The 17416-nt window shown below is 47.6% G+C and overlaps 2 protein-coding genes across 4 annotated transcripts in view; one reads left to right on the top strand and one right to left on the bottom strand.

Moving 5' to 3' along the window:
- Positions 1-229: 229 nt before the first annotated feature.
- TIMM10 (translocase of inner mitochondrial membrane 10) lies at positions 230-3486 on the bottom strand. 3 transcript variants are annotated; one of them, XM_069107698.1, is made up of 4 exons: positions 3346-3486; positions 2834-2967; positions 1258-1377; positions 230-498 (listed from the first exon to the last, which is right to left on the bottom strand). In XM_069107698.1, exons 3-4 carry the CDS (start codon positions 1326-1328, stop codon positions 297-299), a joined length of 273 nt encoding a protein of 90 aa, XP_068963799.1. In that variant the 5' UTR covers positions 1329-1377; positions 2834-2967; positions 3346-3486; the 3' UTR covers positions 230-296. The 3 variants fall into 3 exon arrangements, with proteins under 3 accessions (XP_068963799.1, XP_068963798.1, XP_068963800.1); XM_069107697.1 differs by having other exon boundaries at positions 2838-2967; XM_069107699.1 differs by lacking the exons at positions 2834-2967; positions 3346-3486 and adding an exon at positions 2026-2271.
- An 11056-nt stretch (positions 3487-14542) lies between these two features.
- Positions 14543-17416, top strand: part of SMTNL1 (smoothelin like 1) — a 9318-nt gene continuing 6444 nt past the window's right edge. The window contains 3 exon segments of the mRNA XM_069107695.1: positions 14543-14782; positions 17042-17412; positions 17414-17416. The exon segment at positions 17414-17416 is cut by the window's right edge and continues 186 nt beyond it. Of these exon segments, the coding sequence (XP_068963796.1) occupies positions 17044-17412; positions 17414-17416 (372 nt within the window). The 5' untranslated portion in view covers positions 14543-14782; positions 17042-17043.

The following is a 17416-nucleotide window of genomic DNA, read 5'->3' as shown; positions in this document are numbered from 1 at the left end:
CATCCATGACAGTGAGATGGGAATGGAATGCCTAGAGGAAGCCTGGCCGTGCACTCTCTACATTCTTCTCTCCAAACCAGCTCTTCCATTTTACTTCCCCCACAATTACCTGGTGATCACACTCGGGACACTTCGCCGTTCCTCGATGCCTCCGGAGAGGGCCCACAGCCAGTTCCCCGTGAGCCCTGGGCCACAGCGGCCTCTCGGAGGAGAGCAGAAAGACACAAGGTACAATCACCAACAATTTTATTGACAAGTGCACAAGGGTCAGGGCTGGCTGCTCAGTCTCGAGGCCTTCACGCAGGCCCTGAGCCCTGCTGCATCCTCTTCATCAGCTCTTCATCCTGCATGGACAGCTCGGTCAGCTTTTTGCCCATTCGCTCATGAATGTCCAAGTACTTGGAGACACATCGATCCAGACACACAGATTCCCCTTTGGAAAGTTCGGCTTCTTTGTAATGGGGAGGGACACACTTCCGGTGGCATGCACTGGTCATCCTGGGAAAAGTCACAGTCCATTCAACATCCTGCAGCACCTCAAGAGCCCTCAATCCACTTGGTGGAGGCCCCACCCACAACTCCATTCTAGCCTCTGGCAAGGCCAGGGAACTGAGCACCCAGCAAGTATAGACCACTCAACTGCAGTTTCAAACCTGAACTTTTCACCTTTCCCCCCAAACAAAAAACAAGAGTCAAACCCCACCCCCACACATCACATCATCACACACACCCTGAATTCTATCCCATTCTTCCCTTCCCTTCTGCCCAAACCCAAAGCCGTGGTGCTACCTCAGGCTCTAGGAAATGTTTACAGTCTATGGTGTTATCAACCAACTGGGCCTTTAAAGAAACGTTAATATATATATGTATGTATATAATGTATATACACCAATTGTGGATGCATTTACTGATTTGCAAAGCTTTTATCCCAAATATGTTCCCCATGCATTGTGGGGGATTTGATTTAGGTTTTGTGTGTTTATTCTAACTAGGATTGACTTTATTCAGATTTAAGTTAAAACAAGCCTGGGAACAGATATGGAAGCAGAAGGGAGAGCGGTACCTACCCTCCCTACAGACTAGGGCACTGAGATGCAACAAACAATTTGCATCTGCTCACACCATACAGCAGACAGGTTTCTTTCTTCTGATGGGAGCACACAAGGGAATGCAATGGTTTGTCTCTGAAATCTAGTAAATACTAATAAGAACGAGGCGACTGCTGCATTTGTGCCAGAGAGGAGAACCTCTCAGTACCTGTTGTACATGTCTGCCATCATCTCCACCTCCAGCTCTGCTGCCAGCTGCTGGGCTCTGACTGGATCCATCACAGTCACTCACACCACAGTGGTTCCTGGCTTCCTCGGTCCTAGGGTGCTGGGAGGAAGACAGATGGAACTTGTCAGCGCCCATTCACCCTCTAGGAGATCTCACCCTGAGATGAGATGGTAGCCTTCTTTGTTCCCCATCTCCCTCCATCTTCTACCCCAGTTTAAAGTCTGCTAGGAATTGCTGCAACATGAAGAATACAGTTCACTCAGAGTCCGAGGCATTGGGTTTTAAACACAACCTTGGCCCTTCCTGGCATATAACTTAACCTCTTCTGTCTGTGATTGTGAAAGGGACATAACAAGGCTCTAAAGAGGAAACTTCTTTATAAATGGTCAAACGCTACAAAAAGGGGGCGCTACTGTATAATTATTACTATTCTTAGTGAACAGAGCCATAATTTCATCAATATGGATACTATCCTAACCACACAGATCTCAATGATTTCTTGCCTTAAGAAAACGGTTTCACAGGCTGACATGTCTAGAAAAATTCTGGCCAAGCTTCTATGATGACCCTTTCATCAACCTAACTAGGCGGGCCTTCTGACAAGTTAATCAACAAGCAGACAATTTGTCATGAATCCATCTTTCCAAACTGGAGGGACCTACCAGAGCTTATAATTCTCTATGAGAAATAAGGGTCAAACTCCCACGGGAACCAGATTAAAATGTAACTGACACCATTGCCACACACCAGCAGAAGGGAACTCTGATATTTCATCGATGAATTCCATCTATTGCAACCCCTTCACACCACAGGAGATAATCTTCATCTATGGCTGAAAAGGTCACCATTCCATGGCCAACAAAGGAATGAGTCATTCGCATGTAGCAAGCCTGGTTTTGTCCTCCCCAGGCAGTCTGGCGCTGGGTTCCTACTACTCCGATTTCTTGGACAGCCTGTCTTCCTTCAATGCCTCTGGGCCCTGGGGTTCCCAAATGTGTCCCAGCAGAGGACAAGCTCTGGTAGGGGATATCAAGTTAAGTCACCAAACACTGATTAGGAACTTACTGCGAACACGCCAGGCCCCGTGCTAAGAGCAGAGAGAAAAAAGAGAGCGGGCCCGTCCTACGGCCCTCATAATGACAGGAGGAAACGACATGCAGACCATCGTGTGACGCCAAGGGCAACCTGGAGGTGGCCGGAGGTGAGGGGCACCGGACAGGCTCCTAGGGAGCAGAGGTGGGGGGGGGGGGGGAAGCGCCACAAACACGGGGCGCAGAAATGGGAAGAGACGGAGCGCTGTGAACAAGGCCCGGCAAGGGGGCCGCTGCTAAGCCTCCCCTTCTCTCCAGGCCTCGGAAGGGCTGGACGAGCTGCTGCCTCCCTCTGCGCATCTCCTGTTTGATGGCTCGGCGGGGTGCTGACCACGGCCAGAGCTCGATAAGCGCTGCCTGCCCGGACCCGGATTATAAGGTCTGATGGGCCCCCTGCCGAGGCCGTGCGCACCCGCGGGCCGGGGCAGCCCCGGGGCCGGAAGCCGAACGTGACCTCTACGTGCCTACCGGCTTGGCCCTTCTCCAGCCCGTGGTACCCCGCGCGCAGGGCCTCCACCTCGCGGCGTCCTCGGGCACGTCACTCGTCCTCGGCCGGCCTCAGTTTCCTCATCTGTACCTTCCAGCCGCGGACTTGACCCTAAGAACAAAGCGGGAGGTCACACAACCTCTAAAGGGGGAGGGGCTGGGACCTCTGACGGGGGGGGGGGGTCGGTGGTGAACGGGGGTCAGGTGTCACAATTAGGGCTGGGTGACGGGACGGAAGCTCAACAGGAGGTGTTCCCCAGTGAGTAGTCGAGGAATGAGGGTCAAGGGTCAGAGGTTACGCTGGGAGTGGGTCAGGGGTCACACGGTTAGTGTCATGACATTGCAACCCCCTCCCGTCTGCGCCCCGCCCCCAAGCGAAAGGGGCCGTTCGGGGACGAAGGGCACACACAGGGGACCTAAACGTTCGGGAACCCTCCATACACTCCCGCCCGGAGAACCACAGGCACCCCCGGGAACAACACTGACTCACCTAGGTGAAGCGTGGGACCGCGGCAGCCAAAGTCCTGGTCCACTTCCCGGGAAACAGGAAGTCCCGCCCCAGGACGGAGGCGGGTAGGGCCGGGGCCGCTCTAGGAAGACTAGGGCCGCGACCATAGAGAGGGAAGGCGGGCGGAAGGAGAGGGAGAAGGGCTGGAGGCGGGAGAGTCGCGCTGGAGAGCCCTTTGTGACGTCACAGAGGGCCTGTCTGGGGCGGGGCTCCCGACTGGGAGGGCCGAGCCCAGAAGCGGACCGTGCTCGGAGGCGGGGACTGGACGGAGGAGAGCCCGGGTCCGGCCCCCTCGCAGCCGTGCACGCCGCGGCGGTTTCGCCCCCGTAGTTGCCTGTGCTGCACAAGCATTTATTAATGTCCTGCTGGGTGTCAGGCCAAGCGCCGGGGACTTGGAAGAGCCGAGGTCCGCTGGGGAGCGGATCGTCCCCATACCCATTTTACAGATGCAGAAACTGAGGGGGTGAAGAGGCTCGCGGGGCGTCAGAGGCAGAGCTGAAACTCCCATCTCCCGACTCCACGTGCAGCGCTCCTCTCCCCGCTAGTGTGACGTTACAGGTCACCCCCAGAAAGAAAAGCTGCGCCCCGCCCTTCCCCCCCTAGTGCCCCGCGGACAGGCCGGCCGGGGGCCCGGCTGTGTGTGTGCGCACGTGTCCTGGAGGCAGGGCTGTGGGGCCGCGGCAGCGTGGTCAGTGCAGTGCGCGGCCCTGGGCTCGCACCCCGGCTAACCTCGTCCGCCCCCCGGGGTGCCTTCTCCCGCCGCGTGGCTCCCTCACCTCCCGGCTCTAAATAGAAGATCCCCGCGGGAGCTGGACCCCTGGCAGAAGCGGTCCGGCCCGAAGGAAAGGAGAGGGAGATGTCCCCGGGAGCCTCTTCCCCTGCCTCCTTTTACCCCCGAGGAGCTTAGCTCCAGCGAGGTCACACACCCAGCACAGAGGGAGCAGAGCTGGGGGCAGAAGTCCCAAGGGGCAGAAACAGATTTAGACTGACTGTAAATAAATATTTTAGTATCGATTCTGCCGGCCTGTAGAGGAGTAGATGGCAGCACCTGGCACAGTTCTTGTTTGTGCAGCCCCATCTGACTCTTCGTGACTCAATTAGGGATTTCTTGGCAAAGATACTGGAGTGATTTGCCATTTCTTTCTTTAGGCAAACAGAGGTTAAATGACTTGGCCAGGGTCACATAGCTTGGGAGGGTTTGAGGCCACATGTGAACTAGGGTCTTCCCTCTATCCACTGCGCCATCTAGCCTAGCCTGGCACCTAGTAGGTGCCCAATAAATGCTTATTGGCTGGCTGGCTGGGGTGATAGGAGGCTTTTCCTCACAGGAGGTCTTCACACAAAAAGGCTGAATGACCACTTGTCAGAGGGTTGTCAAAAGGACCCTGGTTCCTGTTGGATCACATAGCCTTCAACTCTGAGTTTCTGTAATTGTGTCACTCCTCAGCTAGGATTCAAACCCAAATCCTCTGACAGAAGCCTCTCTGCCCACTATTCCACACTACTTCATCACCAGGGCCATTACTGCTTCCCCATAGACTTTTACCCTATGGGGGAAACTGACTGGCCAAACCACCTGGGAGATACTGGACATTAAGAGCTGATAGTCATAGCACTAAATGTGCCTTACTTAGCTCCTGACAACTACCTAATAAAGAAGGCAGATCAGGTATTAGTTTCTCCAAAGAGTATTTGAAAGGTTAGAATTGGAAACTTTGATGTGTACATGTGGCAAAGGTCTCTGCTGATACAATGTAAGCTCTTTGAACACAGGAACTGTTTCCTTTGTTCTTTCTTTTCTTTGTCTTTCTAGGACCTAGCACAGTTCTTGGTACATAGTAGGTCCTTTATAAATGCTTTTTGGTGGATGGACAAATGGAGGAGGGGAAGGGAAGAAAAGAGAAAGCAAGGGAAGGGAATGGAAAGGGAGGGAAAGGAAAGGAAAGGAGAGGAGAGGGGAGGGGAGGAGAGGAAAGGGAAGGGAAGACAAGGAAAGGGAACAAAGGGAGGGGAGGGAAAGGAAGGGAAGAAAAGAGAAGGCAAAGGAAGGGAATGGAAAGGGAGGGGAGGGAAGGCAAAGGAAAGAAGGGAAGAAAAGAAGACAAGGAAAGGGAAAGGAAGGGAAGAAAAGAGAAGGGAAGGGAAACTTCTTTTAGTGTTTTTTAATTTTTATTTAGTATTTAATTTCTCCAGTGACATGTAAAAACAATTTTTTAACATTCATTTTTAAAACTTTGAGTTCCAAATTCTCTCCCTTCTTCCCTCCCCACCCCCCTCATTGAGAAGGCAAGCGATTTGATATAGGTTATACCTGTGTAGTCATGCAAAGCATTTCCATGATAGTCATGTTGTGAAAAACCACCTATTCTCCCCTCCCCATTTATTCTGTTCTCTCTCTCCTTTCTCCCCGTCCCTCCTCAGAAGTGTTTTGCCCTTGACTCTCCTCTCCCCCAATCTGCCCTCCCTTATATCACCCGCCTTCTCTGATCCCCATCCCCCCCACTTTCTCTTAGGGTAACAGAGATTTGTATGCCCAATTGAGTGTGTGTGTTACTGAGTAAAGTTCACTCGCCCTCACTCCCCCCTCTTCCCCTCCACTGTAAAAGCTCTTTCTCCTCTCTTTTATGTGAGACAATTTACCTCCACTCTCCCTCTCCCTCTCCCTTTCTGTTCTCCCAGTACATAGGGAAGCTATTTGCAAGTTTCTACATCCTCCCCACCATAGCTTCCTTTTGACTCAGCCACAAGGTTCCACCTGAGTGCTGGTTCTAGTTCTGCCATCATCTGTAGTGTGCTCCTGGACAAATCATTTTACCTCTTTATGCATCAGTTTCATTATGTGTAAAATCAACAGGTTGGACCAGACAATCACTTCAGGTTCCTTCAGGCTTCAAATTCCACAGTTCCAATAGGCTGATAGTGAGTTTGGATGGTTTATAATGTGAATTCATAGTCAGGCTAGGCCTATTGACCCTCTCTTGCTGCCCCATTTCTGAAAGGTTCACAAAGGAGATGATATGTGTCCCCCAAATTTCCTCCTTCCATCTCTTGGCTGGTTTTTTTAGATAGAAATATATTTAACCCCAGCAGCTCTTATTTCACTGACAGAATTCATAGATCTAGAGGAAGAGGAGGAGGAGGAGGAGGAGACTGAGGAAATGATTTAGCCCACTCCCCTGATCTCACAGGGGAGGAAATCGATACTCAGAGAGAGTAGCAGACTTGCTAGAGGCTGCAAAGCTAATGTCCTCCAGTTGTGAACCCAATGCTCTTCCCTCGTCCTCCTCCTCCTCCTCTTCCTCCTCCTCCTCCTCCAGTTTCCACCCCAGACGTCCCCTCAGGCAGTCACTTGCTCCTGTGCTTTGTCCAGATTCTGCCCACCCCATTTTCCCAACCTGGCTATGCCAAAGTTTCTTCCATCTTCTCTCTCCTTCCTTCATGGAAGAGAGTTTTATCATTGTATTTCACCAGGGGTCAGTATTGTTCTCTCCTAGATGGAGAAAACCCAGGCACAAGAAGAGAAAAGGAGCCTGGACACAGTTATCCAAGATCGGAGTAACACTGTCAAGCTTCCTCCCCCAGACTTTTATCTAGCCCTCACAGGCTCCCTGAATTTTAAAGAGCATAGGGAGAAATTGGAGAAGATCTAGAAAAAAAAAACCATTAAGGTGATGAAAAGATTGAGGAATCAGACTCCAAAGGAACTATTGTATTTAGCCAGAAGATGAGAAAGCTGGGGAGGTTTAATAAGTGGATATCACTGGGTTTTAGAAGGGAAGATGGTAACCAGCTGCTTTCCATCTCCAATAAGGACAGAACAAGAGGGGATGGTATTAAATGACAGCAGGCAAGTTTGGGACACATGGAAGAGCTTTCTGTCTGGGAGCCAAGCAGAATCAAGACAACAGGATTTGGGAGCAGGAAGCTTCAGTTCAAACACATCAATTGTGTGACCTCAAAGTAATCATTTAACTTTTGGAGCCTCAGTTTCCTCAGCTGTCAATATGCCACAGAGCTGTGGGAATGCCCTTCACCTACCCAGATCACTCATCTGTAATTCATCATTTTGGAGAGTTAACTTGAAGTTGAGAGGTGGAATGGCATTTCTCTGGTCATCCAGCTAATGAATGTCAGAAGCAGGGTTTGAACCAGGGTCTTTGACTCCCAGTTCAACACATTCCATACTCTGCCATGACACCTCTCTTCCTCACCTATAAAATGCAAATGATGATACTGGGGACAAGGGCATGAAGAAATGTCTAGTCTTCTGGTCTTCTGTTCAGAGAAGCTGGACAGCAGTAGAGCTGGCAAGGGGCATGGAAGTCAACTTACCAGCCAACAAAGCTGCCTTCTCTTCCTCCCCCATTCTCTTACCCCCCTTTGATGCAGTGGGAAGGGGCCCACTGGGTTTCTTCACAAAGAAGATCTGAGCTTGGATCTTGGATCCACTACCCCCTAGCTATGTAGCCTTGGGAAAGTCACATTTTAGGGAGGATTTTTCCAAGTTGGAGGAAAAGCAGGATGCTGATATGTTTTTCAACAAATTAACTGAAATTCCACAGGAATTTTAAAGTACCTACTGTGTGCCAGGCACTTTGGATTACAACAACATAAACAAAAAGCTGAATCTGCCTTCAAAGAGCAGGTGGGGCTTGGAGTCAAAAGGACTCCTCTTTCTGAGTTCAAATCCTGCCTCAAATGCTTATTAATGTGTGGCCCTGCACCAGTTGGCCTCAGTTTCCTCATTTGTCAAATGAACTGGAGAAGGAAATGACAAACCACTCCAGAATCTTTGCCAAGAAAACCCCAAACAGGGTTGTGAAGAGTAGGGCATGACTGAAAACCAACTACACAACCAGAACTTGAAGAAGAAAAGACTCAGGAGGGACATGGTAACCTTCAAGTATATAGGACTAGATTTTTTCTGATCAACCCCCAGAGGGCAGAGCCAAGAAGAGGCTGAAGGTGAAGATGTTTCAGCTCAAAATAAGGAAAACTTTCTAATAAAAGATTTGTCCAGAAGTGTATTGGGTAGCCCCAGGAAACGGTGAGTTGCTCATCAATGGAGATCATCAAAAGACACCTGAAGAACAGTTGTGAGGATAAAAAAGCAGAAAGGGCCTTCCTATGGCCAATCAATCAATCTCTTCAGCTCCTACTATGTGCCAGGCAGGTACTGTTAGAGAGAGGCACTGAGAATGCAAAGATAAAAGGAAGACAGTCCCAGACCTTAAGGAGATTACAGTTTCACTGATAAGTAAATACAGGGTATATAAAAAATAAATGATGAAAATGATTTCAGGGATCTGGAATGGTCTCCTGATGGCAGGGCACTTGATCAGAGCCTTGAAGGGAGTTAGTGCTCCAAGGGGTAAAAATGAAGGGGAGAGGGGCGGCTAGGTGGTATAGTGAGTAAGAATGCTGGCCTGGAGTCGGGAGGACCCAGGATCGGTTCTGGCCTCAGATACTTAACACCCCCCCTCCCCCCCACACACACACACACAAAAAAAAAACTGGCTGTATAACCTTGGGCAAGTTACTTAACCCCAATTGCTTTAAAAAAAAAAATTAAGGGGAGAGGCATTCCAGGCAGGGGCAACAGCTTATATAAAGGCACAGTGGTAAGAGATGAACATTAAAGCAGGGAACCTGCCATCTCACCTGGAGGCCACATGTGGCCTTCTGGGTCCTTGGGTGTGGCCTTCTAGGCCCCTGGATGTGGCCTTTTGACTGAGTCCAGGCATTACATAACAAATCCTTTTATTAAGAGGATGTGTTCTGTGAAGTTTGGATTCAGTCAAAGAGCCACACTTGAGGACCTAGAGGGCCACATATGGCCTCAAAGCCACAGATTCCACACCTCTGGTAGAGTATATGTGGAAGAGTGATATGTACTAATACTGAATAGACTCCCCAGACTGTAAAGGACTTTACGTGCCAAACAAAAGAATCATTAGGAATCTGACCATTAGGAACCCTAACCCTAATGGCACGGATTGGACAAGAAGACCTTCTCATTTCCCTTTCACTTCTGAGCCTCGGTGGTTCTGTGACATTATACCTTACTGAGTCTCAGTTTCTCCATCTGTAAAATGAGGATACCAATACCTGTTCTACCTACCTAATCGGAGGGTTTCGAGGATCAAATCAGGGAATATATAAAGCATGTCATAAACCACAAAGCATTATGTAAATGTCAGTTACTATTAATATCATCCATCATTTCCCAGGACGTGATCCCCGAAGCTGGCAGCAATGTTCATGCTTTTAACTCCCTTCCCTAATCTGCCCTCGTGCAGCTGCCTCTCTCTGGGGAGGGAAAGGGATAATCAGGGAAACTTAGGAAGTGTCTGTGCTGGAAAGAAAAGTCAGGAGTTTCTCAGGATGGGCAGGATCCTACAGAAGATTTGATGGAAAACAAGAGGGACTTCCCTGCAGAATCCAGAGCAGCTGTGCTTCTGATTCTGTTTACCTCCTGGAGGGGTGGGTCAGGACTTGACATCCCAGGGGGTGGAGTGGAGTTAGAGGCTCTAGGTTTGAGGAACTAGTAGAAAGGTGAGTAGAGGGCAGGGGCTGCCTGAAGGAGGGGGAGGGGAGATTGAGAGATGCCACCTGTCAGTCTCTTCTTAGAAATATGAGCCTCTAAGCCCAGACGGGTGTTGTACCAACCGAACCATAAACAATGAGCCTTGGCTGGCTGGAGTCCTGGGGGGAGGATGACGGAGGAGTAAGGAGGTGGGCTCCTCCGCCGGAGTTAAAGGCAAGAAACAGCATGGGCTTAAAAAGAAGGGAGTGAGTCAGAACAGCTGGAGGAAAGAAGAAGCAGACAGAGGCACATACTAGGGCAGCAGCAGGTAGGAGGCACAGCTCCCCCCCCCAGCTCTATCCTTCTCTTCCTGCCTCCCCCACTTCAATCTCTTGTCATCTCCCAACATCCAGAGGTTCGATCTGGAAACAGGACAGACTTGGTCATAAGCTCATAGATTCATGGAAGGGACCTCAAAGATTATCTAGTCAAGTCTCCTATTTTATGGTAGGGAAAACTGAGGTCTACAGAGAGGAAGTGAATGTTCCAAAGTCATGTGCCTAATCGTTGGTAAGGCTGGGACTATCAGTACCCCATTCCTCAGACTCCAGATTCAGTGGTGTTCCCTAAGGGCTAGACATCTAGAGGACTTAGCAGTTAAGCAGAAAGCCCTTCAGTCTCACATGACTGTCTGCCCATTGAAAATCCTTGAAGAGAACTCATCTGTGGGTCAAAAAGAGATAGCCTCCAGCTGGGAGGCTTCTCCAGATGAAGAGGGAGTTGGCACCCCAACCACATGTTTGGCACCCTTAGGGATGGCCTAGGCTAGTTTGGAAAGCCAGAGATTCTTGGAATTTTCACTCCCCCTGGCTTCTTTCAAGGAAGCGAAAACTGGATGAGAGGTAGTTGATATCAAGGATGTGTAGCTGAAATACAAAGGATCCAGGGAAGGAAAAAAGATAGGAAATCATCTCTAGCCTCTTATTCCCAGATCTAGGCTCAGCTGCCAACCCTATATCTTATCCTGGCCTGGAGAGATGGAAGGAGCTCAGGGAATTGAAGTTACAGGGAAGGGGAGATCACAAGGGGGCATTGGATCCTCACCATGCATGTGGATGCTTTGTCCAGGCATCCTGGATACATCCTGCAGTCTTGGGCTACCTCATGATCGTTGTCAATCTGTGGTCAGAGCTGGGAAGGATGAGGAAGGAAGTTCACTAAATGTGGGGCTGTGAATTGGCATGGGGAAGGATGTATTGGTGTCGGTGTACTATGTCTCTCTGTGTGCGTATACCACTTCAGCAATCCCCCAAGGATTTCCAGTTTCTTTTCTTTTTTTTCTTTTTTGGATGTCCAGTTTCATTCCTGTGAATACTCCTTTCTTTGGAGGAGCTTGTAGCTTGTGGCCCTCCATGACTTGTAAGATGATCCTTGAGAGTTATGGTGGTCAAAAATCAATGAACCTGTAGACAACTTGATGGTGATCCTCTTTATTCTTAGCTGGGCTGGTCCCCAGAGAGCAGATACACAGAGTCTCCCCCCCCCCACAATTGATGATTTTGTTGTTGAGTTATTTTAAGCGTGTCTGACTCTCCATGACCCCATTTGGGGTTTTCTAGGCAAAGACACTGGAGTGGTTTGCCATTGCCTTCTCCAGGTCATTTTGCAGATGAGGAACTAAGGCAAATAGGATAAAGTGACTTGCCCAGGGTCACACAGCCAGTAAGTGTCTGAGGCTAGATTTGAACTCATAAAAATGAGTCTTCCTGATTCTAGGCTCAGTACTCTATCCATTGCATCACCTAGCTACCCGTCTCTAATTACCATGTATTCAACTACTTTGTTGATATTTGTATTTATTAACTTTATATTTATGTCATATCATATACATTTATATATGTACTTTTTGTCTTTATCAGAATGTAAGCCTTTTGAAAGTCAGGATTGTTTCATTCTTTGTACTTATATTTCCATTGCCTAGTATAATATCTAGCATATAATCAGTGCTTAATAAATATTTGTGGATTGACTGATTACCAGGTCCAAATCACTCTATTGGATGGTGGGGTCGAGGAAAAAAAAACTTGATGAACTAGAACCATGAGCTAAATTTAATAAGATAAAATTTAATTGAGATAAATACAATATTCTATATTTGAATTTAAAAAATTAACTCCATGAATTGAAAATGAGGGAGGCACGGCTGGCCAGGGGTTAATACAAAATAGGCCATACACCACAGGCTCAGTGTGAGTCCACACTGCAACATGGTGGCCAACAATAGCTAACTCGAACTTAGGCTACATTAAGAGAGATCTAATGTCCAGAACACAGAGCTCCTGTTGTCATCTGCCCTAGTTCGACCACATACAGAATGGTGTGTTCAATTGTGGGCACCACATTTTAAGAAGTAATTGACCAATTGGAGGGCTTCCAAAGGAGGGCAACCAGGATGCTGAAGGGGCTGGAGATCTGACCATTTGAAGATTACAACATATCAACAAGGATGGGGAGATTTAGCTTGGAAAAGAGCTAGTTCAGTAGAGACATGACAGCCATCTTTAAGTATCTGTAGGGCTGTCCCATAGAAGAAGGATTTAACTTGGTCTGCTTGGTCCTGGTAGGACAGAAATAATTCGTGCATAGAAGTTATGAAAAAACCGACGTTGGCTTAATGAACAAAAAAACCTCCTACCACTTAGAGCTGTCCCAAAGGAGAAGGGGATGTGGTGAGTTCCCTACCACTGGAGGTCATCAAGAAAACCTTGGGGTATTGCAGAAGGGGATTCCTGATCTTTCCAAAACTTAGATTCTATAGTGCCATAAACCCAATAGAGCCTAGGGAATCTGCTGGCAGAGGCTTAGAGAACCCAGGGTCTCCTTTCGGAGGGATTCCAGAAGATCATTGGTGGAAATGGATGAATATATGTGAGTATGCAATGTATACGTGGCATGCATGTTAATGACAAGAAGGTCAAGCGTGGCTGGGTTGAACAGATGGATGGATTACAAAAGAGCAAATGCACCAAACAGGTGTATCCTGGGAAAATGCCAGCCATTGATTTATTGCTCATGGATTTCTTATGGATGGCATGTAATAATTTTTATCAATGAATATTATCTCTTATGCTTTGTTTATATGTCTTATCTTCCACCTAGACTGGGAGCTCCTTGAGGGCAGAACCTGTCATACACTCTTCTATATGCTCTCATGATGCCTAGAACATAGTAGTGTCTCCCTAAGTAGAAGGTTAGAATTCCAGACCTGGAAGGGACCCCTTAGAACATAGACTGTCAGAACTAGGAAAACCCTTAGAAGAGAGAATGACTGAGCCTTGAGGGAGCTTAGAACAGAATGACAGACTTGGAAGGAACTTTAGAATTATAGAATATCAGAACCAGACAAGATGTGAACATAGCATTTTTTTTTTCTTTTTGGAGGAGGGAGGGCAGGGCAATTGGGGTTAAGTGACTTGCCCAAGATCACAAGGCTAGTAAGTTTTAAGTGTCTGAGGTCGGATTTGAACTCAGGTCCTCCTGACTTCAGGGCCAGTGCTCTATTCGCTGCGCCACCTAGCCACCCCAAGAGCAGGAATTCTTAAACATTTTTTGCATCATGGACCCCTTTGTCAGTCTAGAGAAGCCTAGGGAACTTTTCTCAGAACGATGTTTCTTGATTACATTTACAATTCAAGGAAATGCTTGTTTTGGTTCCAGTATTAGTGAAAATAAAGATGTAATATTTTTCCCATCCAATTTTACAGATCTGTGAAATCCATGATCCCCATTGAGGAGGTGGGGAATCATGAACCCCAGGTTAAAAACCCTGGGTTTAGCGATAATCAAGTTCAACTTGTTTTGCAGATGGAGAAAAAAGAGGCTCTAATAGGGGAAATAACATGGCCAACACTTCATCACTAATTAGTGCCAAAGCCGGAACTAACATTCAGACCCCTTGACTCCCAATTCAGGGCTCTTTCTAGATTTGGCAACCCCCATCATAGAACAGACCAGGCACTAGGCTCTGGGCAAGGAGTGTGGAGTAAACTGTAGAGGGCTAGAGAGGAGAGGGACAAGGTATATCCCCAGAGAGAGATAGGATGCAACCTGGCCCACAAAACCACCTTCAAGAGGATTGGAAACACCTTTGGCTACTAAGCAACCAAAAGTAATGGGCCTCATCCTTATATGGGCGGGAGGCAAGCAGGAAAAGGTCTGGATTCAGAAGAGAGGACCTGGATTCAAATCCCAGGTCTCCCACTAGATGACGTTGGCAAATTAGTTCATCTTCCTGAGCCTGTTTCCTCATCTGTAAAATTAGAGGGTTCAACCAGCCCTGCATCTTTGGTGCTGTGATTCTCCATGCAAGGACCAGAGCGTCAGTGGGGACCATTCCTCATTCGTCTATCTGCCTCTCTCCTGTTTCCCACCCCATACCCATCCGTGCATACAGGTGCCCAGCATGCTGTCAGCTCAGAAGATAGCTTTGCAAAGGTCAGGGAGTATTTTTAAACAGTGACGGATTGCCTGCTTCTCCTCCTGCCTGAGTCACCACTAGGGACCCTGTTTTCTTTGTAACATGACCCCCAAGAGGGGCAAGGGAATGGAGAAACTGTCCCCGGCATCCGTCCAGGCATAGACAGCACAGTGAGTATATGTTCAGGGCACTGTGAGTAAGTAGGACCCAGCTTAATTGTGTGCATTTCTTACCTTGCCATGTTCTGTCCTCACCCCACAGCTAGGGTGAGGCCTGGAGAACTTGAGGGAAGAAAGCTCGTGCCTTTCACACAGGAATACGATTTCCCCCAACTCTCTGCGTCCAGCAAGTCTGATTAGGGGATCCTCATTAGCACTGGCCAGAACCCTGGAAGTTGGACAGAGCTAAAATAATAGGTATGTGTGTGTGTGTGTGTGTGTGTGTGTACACATGGATATACACATATACACATACGCATATATACACATGTGTATATATGTATATGTGTGTATGTACCTTGAGTTCAAATCTGGACTCTAACACTAGCTACATGACCTGGACAAGTCACTTAACCCATTTGCCTCAGTTTCCTCAAATGTAAAATGGGGATAATCATGGCACCCACCTCTCAGGGTCATTGTGGGGATCAAATGAGATAATTATTGTAAGGCACTTGGCCCAGTACCTGTCACACAGGGAGTGCCATATAAATGTTAGTTATTATTATTATACAATTATCTCTTCTACACTGAGGGGCTTAGGGCGTGGTGTCCTAAAAAAAAATCTGTTTTGGCCCAGCCTCTATCCTGGTGAAGAAGTCTGAATTATTATGGGATTAGAAGATAAAATATGTTGATATTATACAATACTGCAATCTGTTTCATGCATTTCTGCGTTTCTAAACTTTATCTATGTCATCTGCAGCTACCACAAAACTCCCCCCACATTGCCATTTAATTTCTTATGCCAACACTTGATGTATCGAAACCTCTATGGGGAAAGTTGAGATGTGGAAGGGATAACTGCATATCACTTTAAGGTTTATCCAACACTTCATATATATTATGCCACTTGATTCTCACAAGGGAAGGGACAAGAATAAACAATTATATAGAATTTACTACATGGTTAGAGCATGGAACCTGGAGTCAGGAAGACCTACATTCAAATCCCGCCTGAGACACTTACTAGCTATGGCACCCTGGGCAAATCACTTAACCCTCTTTGCCTCAGTTTCCTCATCTGTAAAATGACCTGGAGAAGGAAATGGCAAACCAGTCCAGTATCTTTGCCAAGAAAACCCCAAATTGGGTCACAAAGAGTTGGATATGACTGAAATGACTGAACAACAAATATTATTATTCAAATTATTATGTAAAAATTGTGTAAAGCTCTTGGCAACCATAAAATTCAAGGGGGCTACTTACTGGAGATCCCCTTTTAAAGGATATTAGTTTTTACTCCACAAAGAAAGTAAGGAAACTAAACCTTTTGCCTAAACTTAACCCTAATACAGGTGTGTGATACAGTGAGTCACAGGTTCACACTGAAAGAGCACATCCCGTGCATCAGTTAAAAGCCCCAGCCGCTTTTTTCCAGTCACACCTGGCCTACATTGACCTGTACAAACACCTAGACTGGCCCTGACTCGCCTTCCCAGTTTGATTTCATGTTATTCTTCCTCCTGATACACCAGCTGCATTCAGTGTTTCCTCATCTACAAAATTTAGAGGCTTGGATTAGATGATCTGAGGTCCCTTCCAGATCCAAATCCTTTGATCCCCTGACAAACCCATCTCCTGACTATACTCTGTGCCTTCCTGCCTCTCTCAGGGCCTTTGCTCAAACTGTTCCCTATGCCTGGAATGTCTTCATAGAGTCACAGATCTTGAGCTGAAAGGGACCTCAGAAGTCAACCCACTATTTGATTCCCTTCCTTTATAGAAGAGGAAACTGATCCCCATAGGGATTGGATGTCTTGTTCCATGCAAGCAGACTGCTGAGATTCCAACTCAGGACCTGGGACTCCAGTCTTCTCACTACCCCACTTCCCTCTCCCTTTCTGCCTGGTGAAAGCTTTCTTTAAAGCTCAATTCAGTTGTGGCCCTTGACCCCATGGCCACCGAGGACCTTCCCACCTCTCCACAGCTCCCCACACCTCCTCTTTTGGGCACCAATCATATGTTACTGTTACATTATGGTTATTTCTGTTTATATCATTTCCCCCTACAAAGGTGTAAGCACTGAAAAAGCAAGGACTGTTTCTTTATCCCTCTGAGGCAACTAGATGGTGCTGGTACTGAAGTTCTAGACTTAGAATGAAGAAATCCTGAGTTCAAAGCCAGCCTGACACTCAGAAGCTGTGTGACCCTGGGCAAGTCACTTAACCTCCCCAGCCTCCGTTTCCTTATCTGTAAAAAGGGATAAATATTAGCACTTCCCTCATTGAGTTGTTGTAAAGATCAAATGAAATCATAAAAAAATTGCCTGTGAAGCATTTGGCAAACCTTAAAGGACTACATAAATGTTAGTTATTATTATTTAAACTTTGTATCTTTCCCAACATTTTGCACTGGGTTTTACACACAGTAGGTCCTTAATAAATATTTGTTCTCTTTACTCTGTGGCAGAGCTTGGCAAGCAGCCAAATCCTGATGTATATTGTTTCCTTCTAGAGATGGAACAGGAAAATGGGCAGCCCCTTCAAAATGGCACCGCTCCCTCTCCCCCAGCCCAGACAGCAGATGCTTCTGGAACTGTGGGGAATGGATGTTCCAATGAGAAAGAGTTAGCCAAAGACATGGCCCAGAAGACGTCTGACAAGGATTCTGCAGGAGCGGGACGAGCCGAGCCCAAGAAGGAAGAAAATAGAGAAGAGGAGGCCAAGACAGAGAATGATGAAGCAGCCAAATGTGACCCCAAGAAGGAGGTGGATGAAAAAGAGGAGAGCAAACCTGCACCCCAGGGAGAGGCAGATGGGAAAGCGGAGGACAAATCTAAACCCAAAGAAGAGGCTGATGGGAAAGAGGAGGCCAAGTCTGAAGTCAAAG

Source organism: Petaurus breviceps, unplaced genomic scaffold (assembly GCF_028583685.1).
Source record: "Petaurus breviceps papuanus isolate PSGF00001 unplaced genomic scaffold, PetGlider_PUasm1.0 90195, whole genome shotgun sequence".
Taxonomy (NCBI): domain Eukaryota; kingdom Metazoa; phylum Chordata; class Mammalia; order Diprotodontia; family Petauridae; genus Petaurus; species Petaurus breviceps.
Note: the sequence above shows the minus strand (reverse complement) of the source record. Positions and strands in the feature narration are given on the sequence as shown.